The sequence below is a fragment of the Anopheles moucheti genome, chromosome 2 (assembly GCF_943734755.1).
Source record: "Anopheles moucheti chromosome 2, idAnoMoucSN_F20_07, whole genome shotgun sequence".
NCBI classification, from domain to species: domain Eukaryota; kingdom Metazoa; phylum Arthropoda; class Insecta; order Diptera; family Culicidae; genus Anopheles; species Anopheles moucheti.
Genome location: NC_069140.1, coordinates 55516254 through 55542962, shown reverse-complemented (window position 1 = coordinate 55542962; position 26709 = coordinate 55516254). Strand labels below are relative to the sequence as shown.

At 42.9% G+C, this 26709-nt stretch overlaps 1 protein-coding gene across 1 annotated transcript; it reads right to left on the bottom strand.

Annotated features, from left to right (window-relative positions):
• Positions 1–26709, bottom strand: LOC128297457 (protein kinase shaggy). The gene is made up of 9 exons (XM_053033095.1): positions 26582–26709; positions 16236–17556; positions 10621–10811; positions 8711–8794; positions 5503–5613; positions 5093–5330; positions 4809–5002; positions 2173–2359; positions 1–2110 (listed from the first exon to the last, which is right to left on the bottom strand). Exons 2-9 carry the CDS (start codon positions 17401–17403, stop codon positions 1761–1763), a joined length of 2523 nt encoding a protein of 840 aa, XP_052889055.1. The 5' UTR covers positions 17404–17556; positions 26582–26709; the 3' UTR covers positions 1–1760.

Here is a 26709-nt window from a genome sequence, read left to right as displayed (position 1 = left end):
TCAAATATGCCACGCTGATACGATTATATTCTCCCCTCTGTTGGTTGTTTCTTTTTAGGATTTTCGCTATATTTGTCTATTTTTCTAACTGGCGCTCCCCGCACATTGGCTTACCAATGCCCTGGGTTTAGATTATTGGCTTATTATATGTTTAGAGGTTGTGTCTCGCACTTATCGTATTCTTGTGTTGCTTTTTATTACGTTTTACACTCTGCTTCACTGGACTTGCTTGGTCCAATCACAACATTAACTTTCTGCTTTCATACAATTTCATTCCGTTGCGGCTGTTACTTGGAGATAATCGTCTAGAAATTAAATATATCGTCAACACGCAAATGGAGAAAAAAGAACAGAAAAGAAAACAAAACCTTTAACCCCGTGCAAGATACCACCCGGCGTTGCCTGGTGATAAACATTTTTATCGTTAACTTCTGATTAAAATATTTTGTCTCCCATTCGTGTTTTTCTTCTGTTATGTGCGATTGGGCAATTTCCGGGGACTTTATTGGTTTACTGAAACCGCTCCAATAGATAAAGATTGGGCGAATCCATCCAATACCGTGTCAAGCATTCGGTTCAACTCTCCACAAGCCAAGAGGAATTGATCTCTGCTTGTGGCAAGCCACACTAGGCAGAACTTAGTTGAGTGGTGCCGCAAATGAGGATTACACCAGCACGAACAGGAGGATGGTTCTAAACATCTGCATTCTTTTTGCAAGCTAGTCAAACCTTTTCTCTTGTTCGTGTTATTTTTGATTTGGGTTATAGTGTACATGTGTGCTCAACAAATTTTATTCACTTTGTTGCAGATGGTTTCTTCTTTCGTAGAGTAGTCTTCGTGATTGTGAATTTAAAATTTGTGTTCCACGTAAACGGATATGGATGTGTGTGTGTGTGTGCCTTACATTTCATAGAACAGAGGTAATTCTGTTACTTACAGTAACCACACACAAACGAGACGATGCTCAAGATGTTGCATTCGTACAAGGGCCTTTCTACTGCTTCTACTGGCTAAAACAAAAAAAAACAAAACGCACGCTTTTCGTCCAAAACATGACTGATGTAAAGTAAAAAAAAAACAATTTGAAACGAACAAACGATCTTAACAGATTGACTACCTCTTCCAGCTGTTGTTTGGACCACTCCGAGCATTACATACTGCGCTGCGCTAAGTTGTTTGTTTTTCTTTTCTTCAACTTTACACACGATACATTACTGTATACCATATCCTGGGCGATCCATTAAATAATAATTAAAATTAATTTTAATTAATTAATTTTAATTTAATTTTTTAATAATTAAAATTAATCTTCGCCCATGTGTTCTCCGTGTTCAGCGGTATCCTTTTTCTTCTGCCTCACCTGCCATCGGTTATTTCAGCACTAGTGCTATGTGTTCGACATGTTATACAGCAGACACCTAATTCTTGATGCCTGTGCCATTCATACCATTCCTAGCAACTGCTAATACACGCTCACGAATTTATTTGCTATTATTAAATTTTCGTTTACTTTTCATTGATTTTGCGTGCCCTATTGCCTATTGCCTTGCGTGCAGACACTGTACACATATAGCTCGCTTCTTCTGTACCGTGGGCGGCGACGGTGTGCGTTTGCACCGGTCCTTCGCCGCAAGAACTCTAATATGCTTTGATTTCAATTTTGTTGTCCCATTTCGCGTGGAAGGCGATTGCCGTTTTCATAACATATTCTGCTTGCTTGCTTGTATGCTGGCTGTTGCCGGAACTAGAACAATTAAAGCTAACCCATCGAGGAGGTGGCAGCCGATGGCTGGCAAGTGCCCGCATCGCCTCCACTAGCGGTAGTCATGTCGTCCGATCCGACACCGCTACCACTGGCACCGCCAGCTGCACCACTGCAAGATTGCTGTGCCAGGTTGGTCGGATCGCTAGTGCTGCTGGCACCGGCACCACCGCCACTGCCACTGACACCACCACTGCCGGATGAGCTGCCAACACCGGCACCACCATTGCCACTACTACCGCTGCCACCTTCCATGGAGCCACTGGACGACTGTCCAGCCTTTGATGCTGCCTCGTTTTGGTTTCTGGGCCTCAGAATTAGGTTCAGGCTCGGCTGAATGGCAAGCTCTGCGGAAGAACATTGATAACATTACTCAATCAAACAGATATTGAATAACGAACAAACTTACCTTGCTCGGTGAAGTTGAATAATGGTGGAAACTCGCGACCATTCGGTAGGTACTTGCTGCCTTCCCGCAGCTCGTTGAAGAACGGATGAGCGCAAGCTTGCATCGGTGTGATTCTCGTGCCCGGCGTGTACTCAAGCAGGCGGGACACCAGTGCGATCGCTTCCGGTGGAGTGCGTGTCCGGAATACCTTAACGGAGGAATACAGTGAGAAAACAACAGGGAATCGTGTTAGTCGGGGTAAGTTTTAGACGCGATCGGCCAAAACGCATTGCATTGCGCGCGCCGCGCAGTCCCATCAGCGTGCCTAGCAAGAAAAAAACACATTAAGACACGTTAGACCAAACCAAGTGAGAACTCGTGGATGCGTGGAACAAATTAGCGAAGGGAGAAAATTAAACGTGAACGAAACAGAACAGAACAACACGACACTTGTCCGGTACATCCGGGGGGGCAATTAATGGTGAAGAAACCACAAAAAAAAACATAACACGTGTAAAACGTTAGAAAAGTTGTGAAATCGCTGGCGAACGTTTTCATACAAGAATACGCGCACTAGCAATATTTGAATATTCCGTTAAAGCAAAAACCATTGAAGCTGGTGCAGGTGCAACAAAAAAAAAAACGGCAGCTAACTCATCGTATGTGACCGTAAAGTGCAAAAGAGACAAGCACAGATAGTTTTTGTAAATGTGTGATAAATGGGATCAACAGTGTGCAAAATAGAAGCGTTGAACAGATCAATTCAACATAACTCGGTTCGACTCATGGAGTTCAGTTGAAGCATTGAATGCGATAAAGGAAAAAAAGGCGAATCACCACTTCCTATACCGCTCAGCTGTAATCGTCTATTATATTTCGAAGCACCAGTTTTGGTTAGATCTAATAAAAAAAAAGATTTCAAACGGCTGCGCTTTGTGAAGTGCATGAGAATTGTGTCGCATAGCAGCGATATAATGATTCTCGGGAATGCATATGATAGAAAAGAAGAGACAAAAGAAGGTGACAAACATGGATACGGTAAACGAATGACTAGGCAATTAGTTTTCGAATGATTGCTGATTGCGCTTGGCTGCTTTCCGTCACGGTGAAAAGTCGAATCGACACAAACATGATGTGCATTTACTTTTGCAGGTGGTGCTAAATGTTAAACTTATCACACCCGCCAAAAGAAAGCGAACAAAAAATGCTGATGCTGAACCCGCAAAAGCACTAGCTTAGATAGATAAAATAGAGAAATAAAACTGTAGGTAACGAACACATTGGCAGACTTTCAAACATTACCAGTTCAAACCGAACACTGCATTTAGTAGAATGTTTTGCGTGTGTGTGTGCGCGCGCGTGTATGCGTGTATGTACGTTTATTTGTGCGTGTGTAAGACAATTCCACCAACTGCAAAAATTTCACCACCGTCAGAAGAATCCTATTTAAATACTGCTCATTTATATTCCAAATGGATGAATATAAGGCACAACACGAATCCTACACATGTGTCAAAAGATACGAAGATAAAGGGAAAAAAGGATACAATAGAACAACATCACGACAGAGAGTAGTATTACGCAAAATCAATCAACACTTGTTAAAACGTAGATACATTATGATTCCGCTTTTACAGCCACGCGTGTAGCGTATGTGTGTGTATATTTTGCTACTAGTTCTCCATGATTTGTAAGTTGCAATTTGTATGTGCGCTCAATCGAAGTTATAAATTAACCGTATCTGCATCGTGCCTGTTATACAAACGGGTACTTTAAGAATGATTTACAAACAAACAAAAATTTAATATTCGTATAAAGCATATTCCATTGCTTTACTGTAAATGACTGTAAGTACTTCTTAACAATTGTTCACTAATTATCATTGGTGGATTGGTGGGGTTGTATATTTTTGAGTATTGGGTGTTTCTGGGGCTGTTGGTAGTGGCCGGACTGAGCGTGAGTATAGTAAGAAAAAACGGTAGGCTAGCGGTAAGTTCGTTCCTATCTTATTTTCGACAACAATTTTCCATGTTCTTACTCTAATACGTTGGTGGTCGGTCTTGGTCGTGGTAGGGAAAGACATTCGCTCTAGCATTAACTGAAATGAGTCGAAGCGAATCGTACGGAAAATGATTTCTGTTTCCGGTAACTGTTGGGGTTGGCAAATTTAGAACGGCATCTAACTAGAAAGCTGTTGGTTCATCACTGATTTGAAAACAAACACACACATGGCGCCTTGGACATAATCGCAGAAAAGTGCGAAATGATACTAGTCTTGGTAATATGGTGGTAATTGAGAAATTAAAATGTTGGAAGAAAGCTATTAAAAGGATGCGAAGAAAATTAATATCCCGCATGTTGGAAAATTTGCCGTGCAAGGTTTGTTGTTGTAGTAATTAGAAAAAAATGATGGGAAAATGGCAAAATAAAACACAAAATGACAAAATGGCACACTTCATCAAGATCGATAAATCGCCCAATAGAATTGTGGGCACTCGTGTACGACTGAGGAACGATCTTGCGATCTACGGTGGAGGATTCACATGGGTGTTGTGGATAACGACAGAAGTGCTTCTATACGCTTGGGGTTTGACGGGCAGCGTGTCCTTGGTGGGTTTTCTTTTTTGTTACTATCAAATCACCCATATCCATCGTACCTTTTGCCATGGATGACTTTTGATCTGCGGGAATTTGAATTCCGTGTAGTTGGGATTCATTTCTTTGATCTGTTCTCGTGTCGGCGTGCCAAGAACCTTGATGATTTCTACCAGCTGATCGACACCTGAATCACCCGGGAAGATGGGTTGCCCGAGCAGCAGCTCTGCTAGCACGCATCCTGCACTCCAAACGTCTAATGATGAGTGTCGTTGTCCATGAAATGGAAAAGGATATGTTAAAATCGTGCCACCACAACAAATACATTGAATAGATCAATTCTTACCAATCTTGGTGGTGTAGTTGATGGCCCCGAATATCAATTCCGGAGCTCGGTAATATCTGGAACAAATGTACGACACGTTGGGCTCGCCGTCCAGCAGCTGCTTGGCGCTACCAAAGTCGCACAACTTCAGGACCGCCGTCTCTGGATTCAGCAGCAGGTTCTGTGGTTTGATGTCACGATGGCAGATACCGAGCGAATGGATGTAAGCAAGACTTCTGAATAATTGATACATGTAAATCTGCCCGCCAGAAATGTACCGTCGGACGACGATGAAATGGGTCAATGTGCAAACCGGAAGCAAGCATCATACGCAGACCGCAGCGTGGGGAAAAGAAGAAAAACAAACAAACGTACAGGTCAGTAACCGGACACATTCTGATACGTAGTGATCTGTGTGCCACACTACTTACTCGGATATAGTTGATGGGTATCGTTAATTTGTTCTTAGCATAGTGACGGGCGACTTTATAAACCGTTTCTGGTATATATTCGAGCACTAAGTTCAGATAAACCTCGTCTTTCTGTTGGGTTGGAAAAGCAAAACAAAAATAAAAAAACAGTTAGTAGGTGATATGAACAGGATATGAACAGTGAACGCTGACAAAGTAGATTACTCGTCAATCATTAGTAACGCACAATTGCAAACGACCACTCCACACTGCGACATTATTATTATCGAATTAGCAAGCTTGAATGCGGAAACAACTTTAGCCTTAAATAGTGAAAACTACTGGATCACCAATTAAGCGTTTGTAAAACAATTTACTTGAACGGTTTGCTGCACGAAGGAAGATTACAAACCTCTTCCAGATTAGAAAAAAAAAATATTCCCCATACATCTATAACAGGTGGTAATGCGCAATAACATACCGTGTTGTTGCTTTACTTCTAAGACGAACAAATCCACACCGATCCTGTTAGAACCGGTTGAAAACACATTTGGATAGTGAATCCATTTTAACGTAACACGCCATCGATTCGTGAGCTGTACAATGAAAGTTACACATTGACGTTCGTGACAAACGAATGAAACTGGATAACAGTTATCCATTTGTGCAAATATCTACGAAATTGTGGTGTCTGGGAAAACAAAAGAAATCGTGCGGCTTTCGGTTGCGAATGAATTTCAATAACTTCTCCAGAACTCTTGTGAAGGGGTGCTATTAACTATTCAATTCATCCCTTAAAATCAAGCCACCTAATTCATATATATATGGGTGGTTCATATATACAAAGCATTGATTTAACTTTCCATAATATTATCCACACCACTCAAAAAACGGACACAAACACTCTTCGCACGTTATTATAATGGAACAAAGCAGTGTTTCGATAGTGATAATCAACCAACCCAAACGGAATGGTAACAAAATATGAAAAAATTACCCACGTTTCCGTAGATTAACAAACAAAATACAAAAGTAAGGACAAAAACAATTAAACCACGCAAAAGAAATGAATTTAGTGATTAAAAATGGCAGCGAAAAACCAACCAATATGGTAATGAATACACACACGTCTATGGACCATAACAAACTCGTGTGTTTCTACAAATCAAATGAAACACATAACCAATAAGGAATTTTGCGCACAAAAATCACAAACACACAAGGAAACTCATTAGCACACGTCGGAGGAACGGATCGGATCGGAAGGTTTAGCTTAGTGGGGAATGTGTCGGTGTTTGATTTTACAGTAGCATCACTACATTCCACATGAGGAGCTAATGAGTCAAAAGCGATTAACGATGTGTGTGTGGGAGTGTACGTGTGCGTGTGTGCCTGGAAGACATTTTCCAACTAGCGTTCCTTATGCTTTCCGCTGCCGGGAGCATGTACCGCCCGCGATCAATCAATGGGAAAGTGGATGGGAAGGTAAGTAATGCTTATTAAAAATCCAATAATTGCCACACAAAGGAGAGCACGGAGAGCATGTACAGTGGAGGATAAGAGGGGACACCACACTAGCACTCCGCAGCAGCAGCAGCAGCCGCAGCTGCATTTCATTGCAGTTCGCATATCTGCGGCAAGGGAAGAGCCTAGCTGTGTGTGCACATTCGGTTTTGTTGTTTTTTTGATTTCACATTCGTTCATACGATTTTCGCATTTGTCTCTCTACCTGCGACTGCAAGGCACCGGCGAATAGTCCCATGTCCAAGGGAAAATCATCACGCTGTAGAATGTGTGTGTTTTGAAACGATGGTGTAATGAACGGAAGTGGTATTTGGTGAGGGTTCATTCGGAGGTGATGATTAAATTATTTTATAATGTATTTTTATTTGTTTTCGAATCATACGGTTGCGATTTGAAATGGGCGATTAGATGTTGGTTTGTGTTAGAACAAGTTGAAATAAAGAAAGAAAAGAGAGTTGATTAATATGTAATTGATCATGTTTGGAGCCAGAAATGCCATCATGTCTTCACTAAAACGTTGAAACACTATTTTTTCTAGCGTGAAGAATTAACTACAGAACACTGCTAAATTCAATCAAGAAATTCAGCATTCTAAAGAGATAGTACACAAATTGTACTGTGTGTGATATAATGTTTTCGTGTATGCTCTACAATTGTGTAATTAGCTAAATCGGCACTGGTTCACTCATTTTATTGCAACAACATTTTTAAATTTACATCTACTCATGGGCAGATACAATCAGAAGCTCGGAAAATTTTTAAGAAAAACTGTCTCATATATTGAATGAATAGTCCATGTGTCCATTTGACACTAACCTTATCCCAGAGTAATTAAAAAATATAAAAAAGAAATAAAAGAAACTTGGTATTTTTATCGGATTATGCTCTTTCCTTCCATCCACCGGGGCTGCTTTACTGGAATATCTTGTGCAAATTTCAAATTTCAATCAACAAAAAGATTGATACTGATTAGCAAAATGTTGTTTCTACAACTATTGTTCTATATGGTAGGTATATTAAATTGAAACTTTTATCAGATGTTCCTGAAACCATACACTTCAAGGATATAACAATAACAATCAGCGATTGATAGTGTAAAACTTTTGAATTAAAAAAATTCAAGCATAAACTTATTCAATGCCGTTGTTCAAGTGATCGTGTTAACTTTAAGAATATTACAAGATTGTATTATTTCGAACAAGCAGTTCGAAAAAAATGAAGAGAACAGACACAATATCCATCGGTCCTTGTGCTGTTCTTAAGGATAGTTCCATTTAATGACTTCACTTTAATTATTGTCAACAAACAGAATCTTGCGAGAAAATTCATAACATTCTTTACTATAGACTATTACTATAAGACTAATATATTTTGCTATAATTTAACAAACTTGCTTTTTAGGTTATGCTACACAAATACGGTGATAACTAATCGGAAAGATGTATGACCACGTCTGCAAATGGCGAAACCAACTACAAACCGAAAAGCACCAGCCCACCTTTTCCACAGAACCCAGCAGAGCACGATAAAGTTTGCCGGCACGGAAGTGAGACATTTACCGGATGCGTAAAACATAGTCAATATTCTAGAAGCGATTGAGCTACAGCATACAGCCACCTTCCGACACACCGGGTGACGGATATCAGTGTGGCTGGAGCCACTGTGCTTTGTGTTCTTGCACGTGACGCGCACTGTATATACATACCTTTTCGCCACTGGAGTAGAAGAAGTACTTTAGCTTAACGATGTTACAGTGTTCTAGTCGTCGCATGATCTGTAGTTCACGGTTCTGGAAAAAAATAATAAGAAAATACAAATGAACACATCAGTATCTGTAGTAAGGTTCAAAAAGGATGCCAAAGGTAGTCAAGGACACCGTTGGCAGGGCCGTTTTGTTACACCAAACAAAAAATAAATAAACAAATAGAAGAAAAAACAAAAACCAACTAACACGCTAAGATGTGAATAATTAATACTGGCCTACACCGCGACAGATGGACGATTAGCAAGGGCGAAAGCATAAAAAGCGTTGCTTGCGTGTGCTTTCATTCTGAGAAAGTTAATCGATAATCCGTATTTTCTTTCCACGCATGGTAAAGTTGGAATAGAAATATGACGAATCTATTTCTTTCCATGAACTTTGCCACATTTTATTATTGAATTTTACCGGGCCATGCTTCATTTGAGTAATATAAATTTATATATGAAACAAAGGGATTAATCAATATCATGAAAAAAAAAACATTAACTTCACCTTTGGAGTGGAGAATTAACCTTGACACAGGCAGTTCCTTTCTGATAGCACTGGTCAACACACCGCACTCTGCTCCCAATCGATAAATGGGGCGGAGAATTAGGCAAGGACAAAAATGAGATATTCCCGATGACGTCTCGCATGGATCACTTCACTACCGCAATTAAGGGTAAAGCGATTTAAACTACCTCTGGTAAGTTTTTATCAAGAGTGACTAACTAAATAAAGGTTAAATCAGGAATAAAGTATTAATATATTTAAATTCCATGCCATGTACACAACGCAGGAACAGCGTTTTAATTGACTGAAACGGCAGTACACAAACGAAAGGCGGTACTGATGCGCTCATTTTAGATTAAGTGACCTACAATTTGTCCCAATCATCCAAAACTTCCAACAATAATGTGATAATCATTCGCGGTTATTGTTCGAGGAGTTTATTATCGTCGTTATTTATATTCCGTGTTTTCTGTCTCTGTCTCTGTTGGTGATTGTTCTGAAGCCTCCACATGCTCTATTCGGTCTTAACTGCTTGTGGCCGGTTTTACCCGATTTTTTTTTTCTGTCACAAAATATTGTGTGTTTTGCGCATGGAGGAGTGGAACTGTGAATCAGCTTCATTAGCATATTGACTCATCACTAAACATGATGTTGATACTGTCAACATCACCCGTCATATGTACAGCGGCACACAAGGTGATGATGACGATCTACAAAATTCTATGAACGTTTATTACTTTCAATTAGTTGTATCTTGAAAGCATGGTAAGCTTGAAATTCTATTCATTTAAAAGAGCAACAGAAAAAAAATCACCTCACACTCAAGGATCCCTACCGTGTGTGCAATCGTTAATTTACATGCAAGCGTTAAACTGCAACACAACACATACAGTCTTGGGGCGAATGAATGATGCAACGAGGGCATCCTGTCGAGTCGTCTAATTAACATCCCATATAACAAAAACTCAGTGCCAGAAGAGCGTGCGATGTTGAGTCGGAAATGAAGAAGTGTACCGACCGAAGGGCGCGCTGTTTATGGCTCGCTCTAATACGACGCACCATTAAACAATACAACATACACACACTTAGAAACACGTATGTTTGTGATGGTTTGCGTATGCCTACACTGGGCACTAAACTCTGGAGAAGGTAGTAGCATAATTGAATTTCTCCCGCAATGCCCTACTGTCGCAATCGTTGCTAATAACATCCTAATGATAGTCATATTAGCAACGCCCATCTTCCTTACTTATCGTCAGAAGCACCGCACACAGTTCGCTAGTGAAGCATGTGCGGTCACCACCCCAACCTGGTGGTGGTTGCATGCCATATGCAACTTTCCTTCCTTCCAATGCACTCACCTTAAATCGTTTGTCCTGTAACACCTTCTTGATGGCGACTAGCTCGCCCGTATCACAGAGTTTCGCCTGGAAGACGACACCGAAGCTTCCATTGCCAATTATCTTCGTATCTGTGTATGATACTTCCTGTGGTCTATCTGGGCCTTGTCCGGGTGTAGCTACAACCGTCGTCACTTTGGAACCGTCCTTACCTGCGGAGAGATGGAGAGAGAAAAGGAGATGATATAAATTCGATTAGAAATATGATTCGGGTGTCAAGGTAAACCACCAACAGCCACCAAGGGTGAACTTCGTTAAGAGTCCGCCCCTAATGATATTCAGACTCGAACCCAGCTGGAGAAAGGGTTTTCGCGCAAACAGTGCAATTCTGGCGGTAGTTTTGCAAAGAGTTTTTGCTTTCCCTTTTCGCTTCCTCTGGTGCAAGCACTAAGGGCAAGCTCACAAGGCGCATATTTTTTACTCACAACGCTCCCAGGACGCTAAACTGCAAGAATTTGTGATGGCCATGTTAACGGGCGATCTGATGATTTAGACTACTTCGATCACCTTTTGCGTTTGAAGCGACTATTACAATTACGGTAACAGCACGTTACCGCAGTTACCGCGAAAACCTTTACATGTGTATATTTATAGAATCTCATAGGCTACTGCCACCGAACGATAAATATTCGCGGTCAGGTTTAACAAAATTACCTGTATCGGGTTATTTGCTCAGCGCAAAAACAGCGACCACAGCTAACTACCAAATTGCAAAAGTTAATCAATCGGACATTCACTTTACTATTAATTGATACAGCAGTTTGACTTTCCTTTTTTCTTCTCTTTAGGTTATTACCACTTCAAAAACAAAAAATCGATTGATTCTTATTTGTTACCGGATAAGCAGTGACGCAAAAGCGTTTATGAGGATACGATGCCGATAATGTTGGCGCTAACGGGTCACCCATTTCGCGGTGGTGGTGGTTGGTGGAGGTGAAACTTTTGCATAATTTATACGAAATGGGTATGCCGTTACAGGGGGCCTGGAACTAGGTGCCGTGTTCGTTACACCAATTTGGAGCCATCGGTAAGGCAGCAATCGATTAGAGCAATTATGGCAATTGACGGGCACGGGAAACGAAATTGTCCAATCAAGGTTTTTTTCGTTACAGAAAAGTCTGGGTCCGTACTGTTCTATAAATGTTTATAAACGTGCGGGAATACCAAAACTTCATTGTTTCATTCAATTTCGGTTGGAACTGTCTACAATAAATATAAATAAACAATTAAAACACCCTGAAAACCATCTAGATGCTACCATCTGCACAGTGTTCTGTCGAATCCAAATTAGGCCAATTGAATTAAGATTGATCCAACTGAAGCTGGAGACGGTTTGGAAATTTTGTATTGAAGTTTTACGAAAGATTAGCCTATTTCCATAATTGTTGTCTTGTGATCGGTCAGGGACTGCATGACAAATGACAATATCGCTGCATACTACTACTGTACCTTGATATGTTGCCACTGTGGCAAACAGTCAATTTTGGTGCTTTGCCATAAAGACTGGAGATCGCCGTTGCACTACTATTTTTTTTTTAATTTTTCTAAGAACGGCCGGTTTATGGCTAATTGTAACAGATTCTCATCATCGGTTTATTCCAAACAAAACGTTTATAATTCTGGAGGCCTTTTTATCTTACGATTCTTCAATTTCGACCCCAATAATCGCCCCTGCAGATTCTAATATGAGCAACAAACAAGCAGTAAGGCAACGTGTGGTCTTCAACAGAATAAAATTAATTGCAAAGCATTTTCGTTTGCATGATCACAATCGCTGGGAACATTGTGCTACTGTCAAACGCGCGATGGGGTAGCACTATCAAGCACGGAGATAACACCATTTTACCGGTTCGAGTCGGTCTTTTAATTGCCAGGGGAAGATATTGATGTCGTCGCAAGCTGCCCAATTATAGATTACAATTTTGTCGTTGACGCTGATTAGATTGTCTGTATCTCCATGGCATTGCAACCATTTATGCACAATCGTTATTTCATTATACAATTGAACACTCCTCCTACACAATGTAACCATGCCACTGCTTGACTCATCACACAGTTGGTGGACAGATTGGTGGTACTGGGTGGTAAACATGTCATGATTTTGGTTTCAAAAATGATTAAATTTTTAGGATATCGAATAGCATAGATTCGTTTTGAAATCTTTTATAAATATAGGGCAGCAATGTAGACCCCAATAAACGCAAGCAAATAAAGGATATAAACCCGATGAACTACCGCATAGAACTAACCTTCATGATGTTTTGACGAGAGTAGAACCTGTTTTGGTCAACGGGTAACTTGTTTACATCGATTCTGATCATGTTATTAACGTTTGTTCTAAATACACCGCTATCATGCAAAGCGTTCCAATTAGAGCACTGCACGCCTCACGGTGCAAAAACAAGATGAGCCGTTCGAAGGTTATCATCTCGCGTGGCAGCAGAGGTTATCGCGGATCCGAATAGTTAGTCCATCATATAAAAATATATTTATTGTCAGTTGGAAGAAATATGAAGTTTGCCAGCAGAGGACAGCGGATGTATTTTGTTTTAAATTGTATTCATCAAATCGCACTAAGCGGACATGACGAAAATGTGAGAGAGAAATTATGAAATAAGCATGATATTTAATATTTTGCTTCAATTAACTTGGGGAAATAATATACGAAGATCATAAATAAAATCATAACGGAAAATCCTTTTCTAATCTTACCATGTAGGTAATTGGAAGCAAATTTAGCTTTCCAGCAATATAACAGTGAGATAACAGACACACACCCACAATCAAAAGCTTTACGGAAATTCATAGTTAAAGGTTTTTTTTAGCAAATTTAGGGTTCCACTTTTACAACGAAACATCGATTTATGTTACCAACCCCTTCACTGTGGCATGATTGGGTAAGCGATCGAAGATAAGAATTAATTACAGTAACCAATGTCTGCTGTATCATGCAAAAAAGGGGCGATGATGATGATAGTTGTGCGAGCTAATGCTGTTGCGTTATCACGATAATGACGAGCCTCCGCAAAATAAAGCTCGCACAAGTTGATGATAAAACCCAGCCACGCCACGGGGTGGCTCTTACGGTAGCGGTTTGTAATATTTGTGAATCGTTATTTATTGTTTTATATTTCGGAGCTGATAGTGATAAGAGCCGCTCTCAACAAAGAGACAGCACATGCAGAATTGGAATCGGTTAATTGTTGCTAACCACAGCACCGCCGATTGACTTTCGCGATAAGGACTGCACGCTACGATGTTTTGTTTCCATTTGTTTGCAAGGGGGTCTTCGTCATTGAATGAAAGTCTGGTATTTATAGAAATAATGTGAGATTATAGTTTCGTTAATAGGAGATGAGTTGTCTTATTCATAATAGTATTCTAAGCATCTTTGAGGGGGGCTTACGGGAATCACATCAGGTGATTATTTCCTAGAACGCACAGCTCCGTCTCTCCTTGACACCGAAGCTTCAGTCGAGGGGGTTCACTCAACTAACTGATTATTTGAATGTGTTTTGTAGCCCAGCACTTCCACCCAGAACATACATTATCTTCACTTCGCGCAGCCCTGTTGTGTGCTTTTGCCATGAACCGTGTGTATTTATGAAATGGTAGAGCGTCGTACGACGCAGTATCAACGAAGGATGACGGCACTATCTCTCTATCCAGGATGTCGCTGTTTGTTTGCCATCCCCACCTTGAGACAGAATTCGTCTCAACGCACAAACAAGTGAGAATGAGAATTTGTGTGATCCTCTTCGCTGAGCAAATCCTACACGGGAGCAAACTCCGATACGCAAAAGGCTATTAACATGATGACGTACACAGCAAACATCACACTACCGCCGTTCTGGAGCATGCCGCGAGTATGTGCCATGAGAAATATAATAACAGAGAGTTCGAATTATTATTCCAAAAAATACCCGACCAGCTATCAATCTTTTAATAAAGTTACATTCCATCCGTAAGCAATCTTTCCCGCCCTGTCTGGACGGAAGTGTTCCGCTTTTCGATCATGACCCAAACGTCTGCACACTCGACGCAAAGAAAGACAGGAAGCGAAGCAATACATTTGCGCTTGCGGAAGTTGAAATTAGACGACGCGGTTATAAGACGTAACAAGATCGTGAATGATCTTGTACTATATAGCGGCTGGTGTCGGTGGTTTCCCTTCAAAACGGATACCAGACACTAAGGAGATCCACGAATATGTTGTTCGTGCGTGCATTAGGTGGTGGGTAGGAGAGTTCAATGGCAAAAAAGGCTGCAGCCGTCGAGTTCCGTGTGGTATTGGAACGGGTTTTACAGCGGTACATGGTCTCACTTTCAAGGTTCACCGTGTCTTGCGTGTTACCTAAGTAATGCTCACGCAATGCAGACCCATTACTCAGTGGTGCAGTTATGCAGCGAACAGTTTTACTAATAATTCTAAAAAAACTAAAGATTAGGCCCAATGTTATCGATGCTGACAACTTTTTGTATTGAAGAATTAAACAAAAAAAATTGTGCTGTTACTACCAGTATTATCACACGTGATAAGTGCTCGATAATTAGTACCATCCGCAATGACGCTTCATGACATGACGGGGTGATCGCGTAATCGCGTAAAGCTTTCTTGTGTGCTGCGATGGGGTGATGATGGCTTGCCCTGATGGGTTATTTATCCCGTTTGGTAGGAATTTTAATTAACCTGTACTTGCAAATTGATGACTCAAGGTTTGCTAGCCGATACTAAAAACCAATCGCACACTTGAACGACCATGTATTCCACATGCACGTAAATGATCGCGCACTAGATGTGCGAGTGGATGAAATGGTTGCTAGTAAAATAAATAATTAAACCTTCAATTCCTCAATTTAATCATCCACAATTTTACAGCAACTACAAATGTACGGAATGAGAACGGAATGTCTACATCATTTGCTTCAAAAATCAACGATCGACAAACGGTGGCGGAATGACCGATCATACTGTGATCTTCACTTCCTACATGCTTATTTGGAATTTACTCGGGCTTACGTATTACCTGACGTCAATAGCGGTTTATTGAGAGGGTTGACTTTCAAAAAACCTTTGCTAGAATAAACATCACCGTACACTTTACTCGCCTTTCTGTGCGGTAAAGAGGATCTCAATAGGTGCAATCTGCTCATTGGCTTTTTTTTATGTAAACACTTCAATTGCACATTATTACCAGTCATTTAGCAACAAAAATTGGAGAACAATATTTAGAGGCGCGGCAACAAACAGCACGCTTCCCGTAAGTATTTTGTCGCATATAAACACAACCACCTCCGCGTTTTAATCCTCGTGCTTTTGCCTCCCCACAGAACGGCATGCGCGATAAGGAATCAGGGCTGTGAGAGCTTTGCTTCCTGAAGACGAAAATAAACAAAGCGATCAAATAAACTTAACCTCGTGGCAACACAACACCTGACACCGTCGTTCTTATCGCAGAGATTTAGGACGTGACCGGACGAGCCGCCGGTGGCCGCTCTGGTGGTTAGTGTTCGCGAGCAAATCACCATGCAGGTGCACGATCGCAGCAGATGAACAAAAAAACGGGCTAACTTACACATCTCCTTGAGCTTGCGGGAAAGTCGACTGAAGCTAAAGCAGGAACACTGCACCGGCGGTTCCCCGTCGAGCGAACTTCCGTACTTGGCTGCCCGCTCGAGCTTTTTCTGCTGCTTTCGTTGCCGCTTCTCTTCGGCCAACTGTCGCTGGAGTGCGTACTTCTCGCGGATCTTGGGACTGCCGTTTTCATCGATGTAGTAAAGCGTTTGCTCCAAACCGTCGTATTTGTTGATCAGCTTGGGATCGATGGCGAACACTTGCAGTACGTTCGGGTCGGATATTGGCGGCCCCGGCACAACAGGCACTGCTGGCTTCGCCAGTGGATTGCTCGGTGCCGGGACGGCAGTTGCGGCAGTGACACTTTCTTCCTCGCCACTTCCACTGCTGCCGGTCGGTTGCTCCACTATTGCGGCCATTGTGGATGTGCCACCCGTATCACTAGGTCGCACCCGAGCGGAGGGTTGATCGTCGTTGTCGTTGTCGTCGTCGTCGGGCTCACCGAACCCATCCGTATCCGTACTATCACAGGCGGTCACTACCTTCGGCAGCGCTTTCGGGCGCGGACTGTTGACGTCCGGCAAACTCTGACAGGTACGATCCTTCATCAGTCTCAGTTCGGGTTTCTTCTTTCCCAGCCGCAGCGTTATGCCCACTTCCTCATCGTCGTTATCTACACCGTTATCATTCCCATCCCTGGTGCGGTCGTCTTCCTCTTCCCGGACGACCTTTCGCTGCAATACGCCCGCGTTGCTTGCGACGTTGCTTTCCACTGTCGTGCTGCGATCGCGATCTAGCCGCGGTGTAGGCTCCTTGGTGCGAGCTCCGGAGCTGCCACCACCGTTGGAGAGCAACCGTGACGTACCAATAACACTACCGGCACCACTACCCGGCAGATCTCGATCGATGTCCTGCATCGAGAGGAACACACCGGAGTCGGATGCGGCCATCTTGGCGTCGGCAAAGGAGGGCAATGTCTGGTTGTGGCGCTGCTCATCATTTTCGCACTCACTGTTGTGCTTGAGGTTCTCGATGCGTCTTCGAAACACGCCCGATAGGGTGATTATCGGCGCTGCCGATGATGATGCTGATGATGACCTGGCCGTTCCAGACCGTTCACTTACACTATCAGTCATCTCCCGTACCGCCGTAGTCGCTAGTGCTGCCATCTTGTTTCGGGCAGAAAATTATGGCACCGATTTGGAACGCTGTACGCGCGCGCGTACTCTTCCGTTTGAGCTTTTCGTTGCGCAAAAGGAAGCTATCACTTGTGCTTTGTATTGTGTATATTGTCTGTAGATTAGAGTAGCCAAACACACGCTCTGTTGGATGAAGAATAACAAACTTATCTGTGAGACAGTCGAACAATTCACAAACTCATATCTAAGGGTCCTCGAACGAAACACTCCCAGAAAAGGCTAGACGACTGTGTGACGATTCAGTACCATTTCTTAAGCGACTGGTGGGTGATGCTATCTTAATGGCCGATGTTACTGTCCTGTTACTGTTACTGTCGTCCCTCCAAATCCGACAACGCTGACGCGATCACCATCTTCCTCTGCCGCTACTCTGCTTTCTAAAAGTGCCTCTGCGTCCGCTAGCAAACTTAGGGAAAACCCCACAACTTCCCAAACGCAGCCCAGTACAAAATGATGTTACGCGAAAAAAAAAACTGCAAACGTCGGCACGTTTGACCGTTCCATTTGCACTTCTTGCACTGACTGTTTTGCACCAAAAACAAGGTCTCACTGTGCCGCATACCAAGGTGCTTGACAGTACACGCACACACACACACACACACTATACGCTCCCCGAAGCTGTCTCGCCTGGAACTTCCCACTCTCTCTATCGAGCGACCGCAACCACCCCGCATACACCGAAACGCGCTGTACGCTAGTCGTGAAAGTGGTGTCCCAGCTTCAAAACGGACGGGATAAAGAAGAACCAAGAAATTGCGTCTTAAATCAATCTGCGCACCATCAAATCGGCTCTATAACCCCCCCTCTGCAGGTGAGAGAGCGCGTACATTGATGCTGGTTGTTTTGGTCCTATTTGGGCAAGGGCGATCTTGCCCCGATCGCTGTCCCGAGAGGTTGCTAAAATGGCACATAATCCTAAGCAAAAGAAGAAAAAAAAAGCATTTCGCCCCTTGCTTTGTTTACGAAAGCCAAAAGCACAACAAATTGACGAGAGAGAGCAAATAAGCAACAGATCATCCCCTCGTTTGCTGGAACGTGTTGTTCGTGGAGCTTAAAACAAATCGTGGAATCGTGTGGTCCATGATATAATGGAAAACAGCACAGAATCTCGAGGGTAATTTAATAAACTACACAACAATTTCAAACAGATCGTTGCCCAATTTGCAATACAACCCAAGGTGAGAAATTCCCGCTGATCGCGAGTGTTCCTCGCCGAAACCAAAGAGCAATGGCAACATGCGTCAAAAACCTTGCATTCCGATGCGATGAGGCATATTTTTCTTATGTATAACACACGACACCCTGCGGCCACTGTTATGCCCGCAAACGCACGCACGTCCCATTCTGGCAGGGCTTTCAATTCGCCATTAGGGAGACGAGTTGGTTAATTATTCGCCGGAGTTCGAGGCTTTATCATCAACCGGTTCTAAGTTCACCCCCCCGCCCGCACGGGGCAGGTTTATGCTACCTTGTATGTGTGTGTTAGTGTGCATCGGTAAATCGCGTCCTTCACGATGATCTCGTCTCGCTGTGCTTACGATCAAGCTTTTATAGCAGGTTCCACAGTGGCCACATTTCCTGCTCACATAACGGATCACGTATTGGATGGAAGAGGCACGAAATCGGGCACGTTTTTTGCTGTCAAATCCAGAGTGTTTGGATGCGGAAAACTATGACAGGGTGTAAACAAGAGGTACATTTCCCAAATCCGTTTAGACACAGGGATAAGCGGAACACAACCTCTATCTAATGCGGCTTGTGTGCGGAAAGATAAGGCGAAGCTCCACACTTTCAATTTTGAAAATGTGTCGAAAGTACGACAAAAGTGTATGGGTTTTACTTTTATTGTGTTGATAAACCCCATGTAAAGTGGCACACCGGTGATACCGATAAACTGATGAAATGTCGCTGCACGATTGCATCAGCCGAAATTGTCCTAGCTTGACGGATTGTCCAAATGAACCAAAAAAAATGCCTCAACAAACGGCGTAATGAATGTATCCATCAAACTGTCGATTGTTGACCAGTGAGCCATAGCGAGGAAGCAATTCATCGTGCTTCAGTAGAACGAAAGGAGCGATCGCCAGTCAAGGTTAACATATTCGCGCATTTGGTTCTTTTGTGTTTCGGTGTCATTCTTAATCGTACAAAAACGTAGAAATAAAAAAAATAATAAAAATGGAAAAAAACACACACACACAAATATAATAAAGTGTTATATTTGGAGTGTAACTGAGCTGGAATTGCTTGAAAGGTTGAAACATTATTAACGAAATGTTTTATAAATGGGCCTTTCTCTTTGCACTGGGAACTAGATAAAGTCACAATCGAATTACTAATTCAAAGACAATACCCATAGGGGGGGAGCCGGTGGGTGTGTACCGAATGTTCCAGACCAATGATCTTTTTTTCTTTTGGTTGCTCGTTTGTGCTTCTTTTCTCGTCGACACCGCCAAGAGACTCTTAAAGGCTTTAACTTTGAACTAAAAATTTGCTACCAGCCGTCTTTCGGCGTGCAGCGTATTTGTGGCGCTTCCACCGCTGATGATGCACTTTAATTTAGCCGCTATTTCCTCGTTCGAACCACGCCGGAACGGGCAGGAGCAAATAAGGCGAACAATAAAATAAATAATGCGACCAAGCGGGGTTTGGAAAAGGCGCATGAACACACTTACTTACTCGATCGATCGAAGAAAAAAAAAGGTTCGGGTGTTTTCGACGAAAAGGCGGTGGAGGATGATGAAAACGTTAACTTATTAAAGATAGTGTACCCGAATGCAGGGCGCACAACAAGCGAGCGAAACATCGAGGGACGTTTAATAAATATTTATCATGGTACGATTGGACAAAGGAAAACATGCTCTTTCTTCCTGTCACCGTTACATGCCACCCCGAAAATGGTTGACTTGGCTGGGTTGATTGAACATTGTTGGGTTTTTGTTGCTGTAAAGCCATTCTTCAGGCAACCTCCTTTTGTCATGCAACAGCTCCATAGTGATAATACATATTTAAAATATTGCATTAAAAAAGTGAACTTTCCTTGCATTAAAAGCTACACTTTATGTTCCTTCGCGGTAATACTTTTGTTGCGAGAACGGATTGCATAAGAAGCTTTTTGGCTGTTGTTTTTGAGATTTGTTCATGTGTGCCCATTTCTCGAAAATGACATTTTTATAACAGTACCGCCGTGTGATGGCCAAACAAACATACACAAATGTGCGTTTAATGCACCGTCGCGAAGCATTTCGGGCATGGTGTGTTGTTGTGGCCGCATCACATAACTCGCGGTAGCGGTCAACGAACGATCATTCCTTGAACCGAGCGGATGAGAGAGAGTCAATGCGATCAGCGCTGTGGCTCTCGGGTGAATCAGTCAGCTAACCCTGATGCCGAGTGTGGTGTCGTAAATAAGGCTGTAGCAAATATTATGCTACAGAACTCTTTTATGCTGCCATTCCATCGAGTCGTGAAATTTGCTACCGAGAGCAATAAACCGCCGTGTATGACGTACAACATGAATTGTTGCTTGCTCGATCGTTTCATGATCAAGCGATACACAACAAATGGCAAAACTTTGAGTGCGGAGTCTGTCGATGCCCATCAACAGAGCGCCAGTAGTAAGCAACACAGACAGCGTTCATGAAAGTTTCTCATCTTGTCTCTCTTCGTACACCTCACCAACATAAACTCTATCGCTCGTGATGATCATTCATCGTGTAGAAGCGCCCAAAGCATAAAAAACATGCACCAACATTACATATTTTCGCAGTTCGGGTAGCTATTTTTAGCACCACTGCCAGCCAGCAGAAGGCGAATGATTTATTTTAAACTCTCACCAACTGCAACCAATCCGGCAGGCAGCATACGCACGCAGGCCCACGGAGAACGGTGTAGGAACTGACCCCATCTCACGGAGAAATCACAGGCCGGGCGGGGGCGGAGGGAGAGGAGGCCTACAACGTCTGTTTTGCCTTTTTCCATTTGCGTTCTTCGAATGACCAGAGTTGAAAAGAAAGTGTGTTATCGGTGGATAGTGAACGCAATCGCTTTGCTTTTTGCTTCACTTCTTTCCACATTTCAGCCCATTTTGGCGAAGTTGTGCAGAATCGGGTGGGTGGATCGGTTGTGCGTGAAATGTGTGTGAGAAACAATCGAGCTTCTCCTTCAACAAACGTTGTGCACAAATTGCTGAATCAAGATGATTGTTTTGACCTGAAGCAACCATATTGGAAGGTTAATAATTCAAATGAAGCTATCAATAAAGTGTTTATTATTGATTTGAAACAAAGCCAACTTTAAACATGGAGGAATTTATTATTAAACAATATTATTAAATATTAAATAAACATTTAATAATTATTCCACATTATTAACTGATCTTTGATAAAGCATTTTACATATTGAATGTAGAAAAAAAACCCCAAAAGAGAAATTTCACACCAAACATGCGTAATAATTCTCGCAGCTGCCAAAATGAGTCAACCACATTTTCAAAAAGGTTACGAAAAAAAAATAATAATTTACGAGACGCGATCGTCTGTCTGCGGCTTTGAAAAGCAAGATACTTTCTGCCGAAACAGTCATACCACGCGCCGTGGCGTTCAGTGCGAACAAACTCAATCGAAAACCGGTGTGTGTGTTGGTGGCGAACCACGGAATTCCACGAAACGTCATCCGATCGTTTCGTGCGGCGCCACGGTTCCGACGGGTTGAAAACGCGATGAAAACGCAATGACCTCAGTGAGTGGAACGGAGCGCGCGTAGGAAGATCCGCTACACATAAGTTGGCCAGCAACAAACGCCATACGTCGTTGTTGCAAGGTATTGTACCATAACAGGGCCAGTTTTACAACTGTGTACAGAAAAAAACAACAACATGTAACATAAAATAGTAAGATTTACCCAATATTACAGAGAACAACATTGAACGTGTTAACAAAATTAACAGGAAATAAAGCTTGAATTCCTTCTAAAGTGATGATATGCGTTTCGTTTTTTTTTTTCTATCACACTAATACATAAAAAAACGTTCTTCAAAAGTTTTTTTTTCATTTCATGGAATCCAACCCAGTTAGTAAACATTTTGAGGACTTCGCGCTGCTTTTTGTTTCCCAACATGACTCGGGTATGGCCGGTATCACCGTAACGTGGAAAAGCTTCCCGCCCTGTTTGCTAACTAACTGTGTCACGTTTGCCGATAATGTTACGGCTTTATCGAGAGGCAATTAACAAGGGTTTCCCTCCCATCGGTGGTTTTCTTTCCCAAAAGTACACACGCGCGTGCTGATGCACTCTCTCTCTCTCTTTGGCGGAAAATGGAAAAATTGTTTTCTTAACAACTTGCAAAACCTGGAACTTGGCAGTTGAATGTTGTTCACTTTTCAGAAGTGAACCGGTTTTGTAAGAAAGGAAAACTTATACGATCGTATTACTTGCGAGTAGGGAAACTAGTTTACCAAACATCTTTATAAGTTCAGAAGCGAAAGAGACCCAGGAGGTCCAAAACCTCTCTAATATTTGACAACAACATCATTATAAGTGGTGTGCTTCATGCATCCATTGATACGAGTTATTAGTGAGGAGTCATTTGAATTAGGAATCAGCATTGAAATAGAGGTTCAGACTGATAGATCTGAATCAGATTAATTGCTACGCTTATCTTCATTTAAAGTTTATACACATGTTTAGAGTTGGATAAATCTGAGTCAGATTCATAAATCTGAAAGAATCGTTGAAGGAAATTAATGAATCTGAATTTCTATTTAAAAAAAATATAAATCAACTAAATTTAATGAATCATCTTAGATTTGTGGCCTGCAACTTCGATCTCCCCCGCTACACCGCTTATGAGTCTTCAAAAACGGGATAACATAATTACGATTGAGGCCTCCACAAGGGGCATGATCTGTCACTGCTCTGCGGATTCATGAGTCTTGTCCGAGTTGATTTCTGTTCGAATGACTCCTCACTAAACATTGATATGGATCGAACTTTATCGGATCTTTAAAAATCGAACTCAATAAATGAGCTAAATCCATCCGTTTTTATGTACCCATCACACAATCAGCTTCAATCAAGTGCAGCGGCTTGACTTGAGATAATGGCTGGCAAATGAGATTATGATACACGGCATGGGAGGTGGTGGTGGCGGGTATACTACACCCGCTCGTACACAATTTGACAACGAAACCACAACTATAGCAGCGGTGCGGCTCGAATTCAAGGTTGCCGTTGAAGAGATGAGTTCGATACTCGTGCCAATAACATCCACATCGAACCTCCTCCCCCACAACTCCCACAACGGAACGAAACCTTGGGCGGGAGGGACAGAAATTGGTGCAAAATTATTCCATCAATTGATTGATTGGGGTCTTCCTGTGAGTTAGTACAGCTGACAGCAAAGCGCCCGGAATAGGAAAACCCTACCGCGGCGGCACGGCCAACGAGGGGGTGATTCGCGCTGATTGATTTTCTGTTCCGTTCGGAAAATGGTGGAAATCGAATTTATCCTTCGCCTGCTTCTTTTCTTGTTCAAAGCCACACACACACACACACACACACACACACACACAAAACTGTGGGGATTCCTAGGGGAATTCTTGCAATCATAAACGATGCTTAAACGGGTATGACGAGTTCTCGATTACACACACGAAACGTCATTCGTGTGGCGTACGTGAGTTGAACCATGATCATCCCCCTAACGACAAGCTGCGTTCCCGATCGTTTGGGATGGGATCGCAGGCGAACGAGATCAAGTGTGATCTGTTCAGCTCATAGTTGATCGAATGTTCAGTCGGCAGCTGCGTTTAGCGTCAAACTAGCCAAAGAAAGATAAAAAGCAAAGTCGGTTCGTCGTGTGGGCGTTCACATCTGTACAAAGATGAAAGGCAGGAAGAACCACTATCTAGAGGCAGTTTTGTTGATGCAATGCGCTTGCGGAAGAGTGTGTAAAAGTATTGTCTTTTACTTTTTTGGTGGGGACTAGCATCGTCGTCGTTTTAGTCGCCACCATCGCACAAAATGAATAACCATGGCTTTCTATCGTGGGAATTGGAAGATAAACCGATAAATATTGTACTTGGAGCGAGTGTTTCGTTCGAGACCGATAATCGTTACATTGAGTAGCAGATGAATGGGGTTGGTGTTTTTTTTTCCTTCGCTTGTAGTAATCCGAAGTCTTTCAACACGTTTATATTTTCTTAGTTCTGCCTACGCTTCCCAACCGGGACGTAACACTGCACAGCGGAATATTACACAACGAACAGTGAAAGTGAAATGTGATGCACAACCACGAAAAGTGCACTTCCCGATGCATTTTGCTAGTTTTGCCCATATCTTTTCCACCGCACTTTTCATTCTTCAAGAAGTAGGCGCACTCGATGCGCCCAAAAACTCGATGCATACGTAGCCCCCACACTGATATACGCTCTGGCTGGTGAGTAGCGACATTGCAGAAGCAGCACATGCACATACAACCATACCAAGTCGTGCAGTATTAACCACGAATTTACGCAAACACACACACACAACCGCACGCGCGCGGCTGAAACTTTCCGCTGCGCACACACTTTTCATTTTTTTCGTTCCGTTTCGTTTCGGTGCTGGTTAGATTACACTATTTTTTAATTATTCCAAAGGGAAGAAATCCCCCCCCCCCTCCCCCCACCAACTCCACCTTGTCCATCGATCTGGACGGAAGTAAAAGGTACGCACGAAATCGATCCCGATTAAATAATCTACCGAACAACAATTAGCTGTAATCATCACTATGACGACAGTGAGGACACGCACACCGGCACATGTTTTCTCTCGCTTTAATCGAACGCACAAAACACACTCACACACACACACACGGCACAGGGGTGCCGCCGCTGGTTGCTGTTTGCGTTTTCCTAGTCGTGTGACACTTGCACTAAACATGAACGCGTAGCCGGATCGATTAAAAGCGCATAAGAGGGAACGAGATAGAATGCAGAAGTAAACTAGCACAACGAACCGCGGAGGTACACGCGTGAGTTGATGGCCAAACGTCGTTATTTATTTTTATTTTTTGGCTTACTTTTCACCAAATTTTCACACTCCGCGTGCGTAACGGCGGGGGAGGGGGTGCGAGCGGAACGAATATGCCAGTTGCTTTCTTTCCCTCGACTGCGAGTAGAGGTATTTAAGTCGCACGATAAGACCAACTCACTGGTTTGCATGTATGCGGGCTCGCTGAACAAGGGGCACGCAACTTTGCACGGTGGTTTCGTGTTGGGATCTTTCTAGAAGAGCAACAGTAATTTTTGGCAATGGCATTATACCAAATAACAGGAATGTGGATTTGTTTTGCTTACGATCATACTAGTCACATTCTATCAATCAATTTTCCCTTCCACTCCCTCCCCTTCACTGTTATTTCCTTCTCTTTCGCCCGTTAATCGAATCGGGGGAACAAATGGCCAGTTTGACGCATCGCCGAAATCCCAACGGCGACCCACACACCCCACCGGCATTATCGTACAAAAATTTTCTATCGCCGATTTTTACAACACAGACCACGCACACGTACACAAAACGTTCAACGCACGCGGTGAATCGTCCGCGCACGAGACTTAAGCCACCGCGCCTACGGATAATGCACGCACACATACACACACATTGCGAGTGGAACACAGATAGGAAACTGCGACGACAACCGCGGGGTGTGTGACGTTGACGTTTTTCCATCCTCCTACCCTCCTCCTGCTGCTCCACCCTCACAGCCCACCAACCACATTTATTCTTGATCACACGCATTCGCTCGCGCGCGCTCTCTTTCGCACCATCTTCGCTGCTGTGGCCACCACTTAAATGCTTATCCCCCCATCGGTTGGAGCAGAGCCGCGCCAGGAAGAAGAATAAGGCGACTGGACGACATCAAACGAAAAAAAAACGAAGAGCAGCAAAATGCAACCCATGAAAAGTAGGCGACGATTTTTGCAAACTTAGCACGCGGTGTTCGACAGTCTGTAGGCGACGAAAAAAAAAACAAGACGACGGGAGCGATGTGTAGATCTTCGCGTATGGGAAAAATATATTCGAACTCGTAGATCAACTCTGGGGCAGTGGAGAACGTGTCCCGCACTTTCAACATTCCACACCAAATAATTTAAGCGCCACATACTGTGAAGGAAGATAGGAAACGAAACACATGCAAAACCCGGACACTTGCTACGGGGGATCTGCTGGTCAAAGCTGTTTCACTGTTTCCTCCGTGCGGCTCCGTTTTTGCGTAAAGGGTAGAGACCGCGC

Coding starts and splice junctions, on each gene's coding strand:
- LOC128297457 (XM_053033095.1), bottom strand. CDS start 17,403: ATGGCAGCACTAGCGACTACGGCGGTACGGGAGATGACTGATAGTGTA. Junction 10,812..16,235: donor CCGCAAGCTCAAGGAGATGT/GTAAGTTAGCCC, acceptor ATCTCTCCGCAG/GTAAGGACGGTTCCAAAGTG. Junction 5,003..5,092: donor CAACTACACCACCAAGATTG/GTAAGAATTGAT, acceptor ACTCATCATTAG/ACGTTTGGAGTGCAGGATGC.